This window comes from Corvus kubaryi, unplaced genomic scaffold, assembly GCF_017639235.1.
Source record: "Corvus kubaryi isolate FWS band 111438036 unplaced genomic scaffold, C.kubaryi_AGA036_p1.0 62643, whole genome shotgun sequence".
Lineage (NCBI taxonomy): Eukaryota > Metazoa > Chordata > Aves > Passeriformes > Corvidae > Corvus > Corvus kubaryi.
The window spans coordinates 17,378-26,366 of record NW_024581472.1 but is presented as its reverse complement, the minus strand read 5'-3'; the positions used below and the strand labels follow the sequence as shown (position 1 = coordinate 26,366).

The following is an 8,989-nucleotide window of genomic DNA, read 5'->3' as shown; positions in this document are numbered from 1 at the left end:
CCCCCCCCCCCCCCCCCCCCCCCCCCCCCCCCCCCCCCGCCCCGGGAACAGGCTGAGATCAGCCCCCCTCAAACCTCTCCTGAGCCCCCAAACTGCAGCTGCCTTCGACTGCCCTCCCTCCCACACCCCAAACCTCCCACCCGGCCCCCAGACCCACCACAGTCACCCCGATCCCGACCCTCAGCACCTCCCCCCAAACAACAACAGCAGCAACCCCAATCCCAACCCCTGGAGACCCCCAGCCCTCTCACCCCCAAATCTGCCCCTCAGCCCTTCTCAAATTGCCAATTCCCAGATTGCCCCCCAGCCCTTTCATCTCCAAATGTCCTCCCAGCCCCTCAGAGCCACCAGAGCCCCCCACCCCTGACCTTCAGCCCCTCCCAAATTACCAGTTCTCCTCAAAGAGCAGTAACCCCCCAATCCCAAGACCTGAAGCCCCCCAGCCCTTTCACCCCCAAATCTGCTCCTCAGCTCCTCCCAAATTGCCAATTCCCAGACCCCCACCCCAGTCCTTTTACTCCCAAATGTCCTCCCAGCCCCTCCCAAATTACCACCGGCAACCCTAATTCCCAACCCCGGAGCCCCCCCAGCCCTGCTCCTCTCCAGGGATGTTCCCACAGGGCCCGAAGGCCACCAAGGCCACCAGTCCTGTCACCAAGCTGGGCCAATGCCACAGGATGACCCCAGGAGCCCTTCCTTCCCGGCCCTCCTTCCTCCCGGGGCAAAGCCGGGGAATTCCATGCTCCAGGGGTGCAGGAAGGCGCCGCGGGGTCCCCTCAGTGCCCACTCCCCTCCTGCCCCCCAAAGCCCTCCCCGTGCCTGGCGCCGGGCTCACGCCCCACCGGCACCCCCGGGATGCAGCTCCGCACTGCCGGCCCCGGAGCCAGCCCCGGGAGCATCCCCGGAGCGCCTGGAAAGACAATTCCTAATGAATTTAACTTGTTCTGCCAAGAACTGATCGTTTCCTGCTCGAGAAATTGTGGCGGCTCCGCAGCTTTCCCGGCAGCCGCATTCCCTGCCTTCCGCCGGGTCCTGGCAGGGCACAAAGTGCCAGGCAGGGCAGGAGGGCGGCTCTGGGGGCAGCTCTTATCTCCTGCCCGCAGTCCTCGGCTCCCTTTGGAGCGGGAGGAGCGGAGCCGAGGGAGGGAGAGCGGAGAAGTCACCCCCGGACACCCCCGGGCGAGTGGGCGCCGCTGTGGGGGTGCCTGTCCGAGTGGCCACCCCCGAGTGACCACCCCTGAGCCCCGGGTGCCACCCCCAGCGCCCAGCGGAGCCCCCAGACTCGGAGGAGCCGCTGCCATCGTGGGAAACCGTCATGGGCAACTGTGTCCCCGTGGTGAGTGACCCCCCCAGTTCCTGTCCCTGGGGCGTCACAGCCCCACGGAGGGGAGGGCGGCGGGCACGGGGGGCCCTGGGGCTGAGCGGGGTCGTGGGGTCCTCGGTGCTGAGCAGGAGTATGAGGGTCCCCAGGGCTGAGGAGGATCACGGGGGTCCCTGGGGCTGAGTGGGGTCATGGATGTCCCCCAGCCCTGAGTGGGGCCACGGGGGTCCCCAGTGCTGAGTGAGCTTTAGGGGATCCCCGGTACTGTGCAGGATCATGGGGTCCCCGGTTCTGAGCAGGATAAGGGGGGTCCCCAGTGCAGAGTGAGCTTTAGGGGGTCCTCGGTACAGCGCAGGATCAGGGGGTCCCCGGTTCTGAGCAGGATCAGGGGGGTCCCTGGTGCTGAGTGGGGTCACGGGGGTCCCCAGCACTGAGCAGAGCTGTGAGGGTCCCAGTTCTGAGCAGGATCATGAGGATCCCCAGTCCTGAGCAGGATCAGGGGGGTCCCAGGACCGCGGCTCGCAGCAGGTGCTGCCGGCAAGGGCTCCCTCACAGGAGGCTCTGCGGGGTCTGTGCCCACCTCCGGGGTCTGTGCCCACCCTCTGGGCTCTGTGTCCCTCCTGCGGCCCCATCCTGCACCCCCGGCTGGCAGCCCCCACGGCCCCCCCGTGCCCGCAGCGTGTCCCTCCCTGATAACCCGCCCTGCCCAGCCCGGCCCGGGGATCCCCGCACCGGCACCGGCGGGGGGCGGCCCCATGGCCGGGATCAGGGGGATGCTGTGGGATGTAGCACCCGCCTGATGCCCATCCCCGTTACCCGCAGACCCCCGGCATCCTGGAGACCCGGGACTCGCTGGACCTGGCGGAAATCATGGACTTCTCCTCCTTCTACGACGACAGTGACAGCAACGACACCTTCGTGGACTACGACGCCGCGCCCTGCCACAACCACTTCTGTCCCCTCTTCCAGCGCGTCGCCCCCCCTTTCCTGGCCGCCACCTGCGCCGCGGCCGCGCTGGGCACCGGTGCCCTGCTGGTGGCCCTGGCCAAGCGTCCCCAGGCGTGGCGGTGGCCGCAGAGCCGCGCGCTGGTGGCGCAGCTGGCGCTGGGCACGGCGCTGTTCGCGGCGCTGCTGCCGGCGCTGGCCGCGGGCATCGGGTGGGGCTGGCACTTGGGGACGGGCCCGTGTCGCCTCACGTACCTCCTGTGGCACTGGAGCCTCTTCGCCCAGGCGCTGCTGGTGGCCAGCGGCTCCTGCGGCACCGCCTGGGCTCGCTGGGACCCCCGCAGCCGCCGCCTGGCCGTGGCCCTGTGGGCAGTGGCACTGCTCTTGGCCACGCCGGCAGCTCTGGTCAGCGGCGTGGCGGCGGGCACCAGCTGTGTCCGGCGCAGCGTGGACATCCTGGCCCCGGTGTACCTGCTGCACCTGACCCTGTGCCTCTGCCTGCTGCTGCTGCTGCCCGCGGGGCTACTGCTGGCCGCGCTGGCCGTGCCGCGCCTCAGGGCGAACTGGACGGCCGGAGCCGGGCTCAGCTGGCTCTTCCTGGGGCTCTGGGTGCCCTACGGAGCGGGGCTGGCCGGCGAGTTCCTGCTGCAGGCCCGGCTGCTGGAGCCCACCTGCGGCTCCTTCGAGCGCTTCGACTTCGCGCTGGGGCTGAGCGAGGGGCTGGGGGTGCTGCACTGCGGCCTCGGGCCCCTGGCGCTGCTGCTCGCCTGGCGCTGCCGCCGCGGGGCCGGCGGGGCCGGGGGCTGCTGAGCTCCGGGGGCTGCTGAGCTCCGGGGGCTGCGGAGCTCCGGGGGCCGCCGAGCTCCGGGGGCTGCAGCCGGAGCCAAACGGACCCACGGCACCGGACTTGGTACCCCGGCACCGGACTTGGACCCCTGGCACCAGACTTGGCTCCCTGAAACCAGACCCTGGCCGCCGGGCACCAACCTTGGCTACCCAGCACTGACCCCTGGCCCCACCGCACCAGCCTCAGATGCCCCAGCACCAGTCCCTGCGCCCCCACCACGGACCCCCGACCATTCCCGCACCAGCCTGGGCCACCCAGCACTGACCCCTGGGCACCAGCCCTAGCCCCCAGCACAGACCCCTGGCCACCGGGCACAAGCCTTGGTCCCCTGGCACTGACCCCTGGCTGCCCAGCACCACTTCCTGCCCCTGGGCACTGACCCGTGGCCACCCAACACAGACCCCTCCCCTGCAGACCCCCCCCAGCCCCACAGCCTCTGTCCCACTCCCAACGCTCCCCCAGGACCCCCCCGTTCTGTGCCCGGTTCGGTGCCCTCCACCCTCTGTCCCCTCCCTTGGGGTCTCAGCCCCCTCTTTGGGGCCGGGCCCCCCCAACTTCCCAACGCAGAAAGCCCTGGGGTGCCTCAGGCTGCCCGGGGGGGTCACCCCAGGTTCCCAGGGGATCCCCGAGGCTCAGCCCTGCCCCCGCCCCCCAGCTCCAGGGGGAGATTTCGGAAGCGAGGGGATTTTTTCCATCTCTCCCGACAAGCCAAGAGGATCCAGTGGGAATTACACACAACAAATAAACTGCCAGAGGCACTCGCCCAGCCCGGTGAATGGACTGGCCGGGACTGGGCGGTGGTGGGGGGCACGGGGGCGGGGGGGGGCGGGAAATGGGGGGCGTGTGCTCCTCGTGCCTCCAAATTGGCAGGAAAAGCTCCTAAGGAAGCTGTGACGGGGGCACGGGGGCACTCACACCCAGAGCCCACGAGGGACGCGCGCGTGCGGTCACGGGGTGTGACACGGGCACAGGAGCGGGGCGACAACGGGGCCGCTCTGCCCGAGCCAAGCCCTGCAGGACCGGCGGGCTCATCCCTGCTCAACTGCGGGACGGACCGGGGCGGAATGAGCCCACATCGGCCCCAAACCTGGCGATCCATCAAAGCCCTTCAGGGACTCCTCCACCCTCAGCCCGGCACCATCATTTGGGGCAGGCAAAACCTTCCCCCGTTCCCGTCCTCTTGGGACCCCCAGACCATGGTCAGCCCAGGACACTGGACACTCGGCCACCTGGTGCCCACGGCTCCATCTCGGTCCCCTCGGGCAGGACGGGGAGAGTAGAGCCCGGGATGTGCCCTCGAGCTGTGGGTTAGGGCAGCGGGGCCGGGGGCTTTCCCTGCACCCCTCGGATGATCCCAAATCAAACCAGGTCCCTCCCACGGGGCTTTGCCCAGAGCAGGGGGAAGGAGTGTCCGGGATGTCCCCACCCCATCACCCAGGTGGACACACGGCTGGGGTGTCCCTCTCACCGGGGGGAGGGGGGGGGGAACACACGCCCAGGGAGCCCCGCGCAGGCGGGTGACCCAAGGTCTTGTGGCATGGCCGCGTGATGCCATGAAATCACCCACCCTGGGCATGAAATCACCCACCCTGGGCATGAAATCGTCCCTTCAGGGCATGAAATCGCCCCTCCCAGGCACACCAGGCTGGGACTGGGGGGACACAACCCCCCCCACCAGTCCCCTCCCACCCTCGGGCACATAAAGCCGGCGGCAGCGCTGCCCCCGCCCGGCTCCAGCACCGACCATGGGTCACCTGCAGCTCTGGCTGGCCGTCCTGGCCGGGTTCACGGGGATCGCGGCCCAGGAAGGTAGGGGGACACCGGGCTGGGGGGACAGGAGCCAGCACGGGGCAGGGCAGGTCCCGGGGGATGCGGCAGCAGCTCCCGGATCACTCTCGGTCAGTGGGGCTGCAGGATGCTGGAGCAGGGAGTCACCCCGGGGGGACAGCGGAAGGCTCCGGGACAGTCAGAGTGGGCTGTGGGACGCTCCGACCTGCCAGCACGTCCCCTGTGTTGTCCCCAGACCTGTACCGAAAGGTGTTCGTGTTCCGAAAGGATCCCAGCGATGCCTACGTGGTGCTGCGGGCGCGGCTGGAGCAGCCCCTGCACAACTTCACCGTGTGCCTGCGCTCCTACACCGACCTCAGCCGGCCCCACAGCCTCTTCTCCTACGCCACCAAAGTCCAGGACAACGAGATCCTGCTCTTCAAGCCCAAACCCGAGGAGTACCGCTTCTACGTAGGGGGCAAGTTCGTCACCTTCCGCGTCCCCGAGGGCCGCGGGGACTGGGAGCACGTCTGTGCCAGCTGGGAATCCGCCACCGGCATCGCCGAGTTCTGGCTCAACGGGAAGCCCTGGCCGAGGAAGGGGCTGCAGAGGGGCTACACCGTGGGGGCCACGGCCGCCATCCTGCTGGGGCAGGAGCAGGACAGCTTCGGTGGAGGCTTCGACTTCTACAACTCTTTCTCGGGGGAGCTGACCGATGTCTACCTGTGGGACGTGACGCTGTCCCCGGACAAGATGCGCGCAGCCTTCCTGTCCCTGCGCCTGCCGCCCGCCCTGCTGGCCTGGAACAGCCTCAGCTACGAGGTGAAGGGAGACGTGGTGGTGAAACCGCGGCTCCGGGAGGCGCTGAGGGCCTGAGGGCTGCGGGGTCTGCGGTGGGGGTGGCCTCGGTCCCCCCGTCCCCTCCTCATCCCCATCGCTCACACCACTCTCCCCGTCACCCAGCACCCCTTCACCTCTACAACCCACCACGAGGAAGGTTCTCCAGCTGGGGACAGGCTGCCCCCGAGTGCCACCAACACCCGGGGCACCCACTCCCCTCCCCACGCCCCCTGAGCTGCCCCACGGCCGTCCCTGCACGAGCAGGACACGGATCCAGCACTGCCCAGCCCCATACAGAGTCAGGAACCAGAAGGCTGCGATCTTGGGGACAGGGGAAGTGTCCCCAAAGCCTGTCCCCACGCCCACACACCAGCCCCTTGCTGATTGCCCAACAGCCCTGGGGCCTGGGGACGAAGGTCAGGGTCGCCACCAAAGTTCCTGTCAGCCCCTGAGCAGTCCCGGGTGGCTCCGAGGTCCCCCTTCCCACGGCGGTGACAGTGGCCGGGTTTGGCGGTGCCATGGCACGGTGGCGGCTCTGCCTCCTCATCCTCGCTGTGCTCTTCAGCCCCGCAGCCCCACGAGGTAGGGGTGGGGGGGACACCGGGACCCCCCCCCCGGGGACATGAGGAAAGGGGGTGCAGAGGAGGGCACGGGGACATGCGGGGGGGGGGGGGGGTCTTGGGGCCCAGGGGGCCCCCCGGGGGCCCCCAAAGGGGTGGGGGGGGGGCAAAAGGGGGTACGGGGGACCCCACAGTAGCCGTGCAGTGAAAGGGCACCCCGAGCTCTGCAAGGGAGGGATGGGGGGCACAAAGGGGCGCAGGGGGACCCACAGTGGCTGTGCCATAAAAGGGGCACCCAGAGCTCATCACGGGGGTGCTGTGCAGGGCACAGGGGTCTTGGGAAGGCTGGGAGGAGGGGACACGATGGCAGCACAGCGAGAGCCCAGAGGGGCACCCTGAGCACCGAAATGGGGGGACAGCAGTGGGGGGTGGCAGCGACTCGATGCTGGGGTGTTGCAGGGACACGGGGGTGCCACAGGCAGGGACAGCAGGACAGGGTGACCCCCAGCCCAGGTTGAGCTCTGGGTGCCGCAGAAACACTGAGGGCCCAGATCTGGGCGCAGCCGCCGGTGCCCACCCTGTACCACCAGCTGATGCTGATCTGTGAGGTCACCGGGGAGATCGGGTAAGGCCCCCCACCCTCCCTCCCTCCCTCCCACTGCCCCACGGCACGGCCCTGGGTGTGGGCAGGGAGCACCCCCATGTTCCCCACCCCACGGCACAGCCATGCCAGGTGTCCCCCCTGAGTGACCCCGGGCCGGTGCAGCCCCCAGGAGTACCTGTGGGAGAAGCAAGGGAGTCCAGGCCCCCTGCAGAAACACCCCAACAGCATCCTGCTCTTCCGCCCCTTCAACAAGACCCACCTGGGCACCTACACCTGCACGGCCAGCGGCCCCCAGGGCACGGCTGTGGCTACCTACAGCCTGTGGATAAACGGTAGGGATGGCACCGAGGGGACACGGGCTCTCCCCTGCTCCCCACAGCTTGTCCTCACCACCTCATGCCACCCTGTGGTGGTGGCACCCGTACTGGGGGCTGATGCTGGAGGTCACCTCCAGCCATGGCAGGAGCAGCCACCTCTGTCTCGCCTCTCGCAGACATGGTGGGCTCGGTGTTCGTGTTCCCCCAAGAGTCCCAAAGCGCCTATGTGCAGGTGAAGGCGAAGCTGGAGCAGCCCCTGAACAACTTCACCGTGTGCCTGAGGTCCTTCACCGACCTCACACGGCCCTGCAGCCTCTTCTCCTACGCCACCAAAAACCAGAGCAAAGAGATCCGGCTCTTCAAGCCTGGACCCGGCCGGTATGAGCTCTATGTAGGGGGCAAGTTCTTGCTCTTCAGGGTGCCCAAAAGCCTTGAGGAGAGCGAGCACGTCTGCGCCAGCTGGGAATCCTCCACCGGCATCGTGCGGTTCTGGTTCAACGGGAAGCCCTGGCCGAGGAAGGGGCTGCAGAGGGGCTACACCGTGGGAGTGCCAGCGTCCATCCTGCTGGGGCAGGACCAGGACAGCTTTGGGGGCAGATTCAATGACCAGCAGTCCTTCATGGGGGAGATTTCGTCCGTGTACATGTGGGACATGGGGATCTCCACCTCGGAGGTGAAAGCAGCCATGTATAACCGCCCCAATGAAACCCCCATCTTTGGCTGGAGGAACTTCCCCTACAAGATTGTGGGCGAGGTGTACCTGAAGCCCTGAGGCTGTGGGGGGCTCTCCCTGATCCCTGCTGTGTAACCCCCTCCCCCAAAGCCACCCAACATCACATAAATGCAGAAACAGGTTTTTAGGGTGCTGGTGGTCTTTGGGGCCCACCAAGGCACTGCAGGGCTCAGAAGCTCCTTAGGGTGAGGGGTAAAGGGAGGGAAGAGGCTGCTCCCAGATCAGGGCCTTGCTCTGGTTTGGGGACATGGGGCTGAGCTGGGGACAGGGACAAGGTAGTGCCATGGGGGACGTGCACCCCTGGCAGCCCCCAGGCACGGCGGGGTCTGGGGTTGGGGCAGAACCTTGGAGGGCCAGGACTGTCGGGTATCCCCAAGCTTGGGGGTTCAGCCCCATGTCCCAGAGCCCTGGGGGTGCAGTCCTGGAGCCCTTGGGGGGCACAGCCCTGTGTCCCTGCGGGTTCAGTCCCAGAGCCCCATGTCCTGGTGGGGCACAGTCCCATGTCCGCGGGGGCTCAGACCCAGAGCCCTGGGGGTGCAGTCCTGGAGCCCTTGGGGAGTTCAGTCCCGGAGCCCCAGCGTTTCCTGTCCTGTATCCCCATGATTCAGCCCTATAGCTCCATGGCCCACAGCCCCATATCCGGAGGGTCCAGCCCTGTGTCCCGCGGGCACAGTCCTGGAGTCCCGAGGTGTTCAGCCCCATGTCCTGGAGCCCCTGGGGGTGCAGTCCTGCAGTCCGTGTCCCCGAGGGGTCAGTCCCATGTCCTGCAGTCCGTGCCCCCGAGGGGTCAGTCCCACAGCCCCGGGGTGGCAATCCCGTGTCCCGGGGGCCTCAGTCCCACAGCCCCGGGGGGCTCAGCCCCCTGTCCTGGGGGATTCAGCCCCCCAGTCCTGCAGCCCCCTGTCCCGGGGGGTCCAGCCCGCTGTCCCGGAGGTTCAGCCCCCTGTCCCGGCGCGGCCCCGCAGCCGGGGGCGGCCCGTCCCCCCTTGTCCCCCCGCGCCAGCCCTCACCCCCCGACCTCCTCCGTGTCCCCCTCCTGTCCCCCCTTCTCCCCT

At 68.6% G+C, this 8,989-nt stretch overlaps 3 protein-coding genes across 3 annotated transcripts; all 3 read left to right on the top strand.

The window, feature by feature from the left end:
• The first annotated feature begins 882 nt into the window (after positions 1 to 882).
• On the top strand, positions 883 to 3,893 carry LOC121672513 (atypical chemokine receptor 1-like). The gene is made up of 2 exons (XM_042045184.1): positions 883 to 1,336; positions 2,144 to 3,893. Exons 1-2 carry the CDS (start codon positions 1,316 to 1,318, stop codon positions 3,074 to 3,076), a joined length of 954 nt encoding a protein of 317 aa, XP_041901118.1. The 5' UTR covers positions 883 to 1,315; the 3' UTR covers positions 3,077 to 3,893.
• A 918-nt stretch (positions 3,894 to 4,811) lies between these two features.
• On the top strand, positions 4,812 to 6,302 carry LOC121672515 (serum amyloid P-component-like). The gene is made up of 2 exons (XM_042045186.1): positions 4,812 to 4,922; positions 5,137 to 6,302. The coding sequence occupies exons 1-2, from the start codon at positions 4,859 to 4,861 to the stop codon at positions 5,754 to 5,756; spliced, it is 684 nt and encodes a 227-aa protein (XP_041901120.1). The 5' UTR covers positions 4,812 to 4,858; the 3' UTR covers positions 5,757 to 6,302.
• Positions 6,220 to 8,056, top strand: LOC121672514 (mucosal pentraxin-like). The gene is made up of 4 exons (XM_042045185.1): positions 6,220 to 6,302; positions 6,815 to 6,905; positions 7,047 to 7,216; positions 7,378 to 8,056. The coding sequence occupies exons 1-4, from the start codon at positions 6,239 to 6,241 to the stop codon at positions 7,971 to 7,973; spliced, it is 921 nt and encodes a 306-aa protein (XP_041901119.1). The 5' UTR covers positions 6,220 to 6,238; the 3' UTR covers positions 7,974 to 8,056.
• The last annotated feature ends 933 nt before the right edge of the window (positions 8,057 to 8,989 follow it).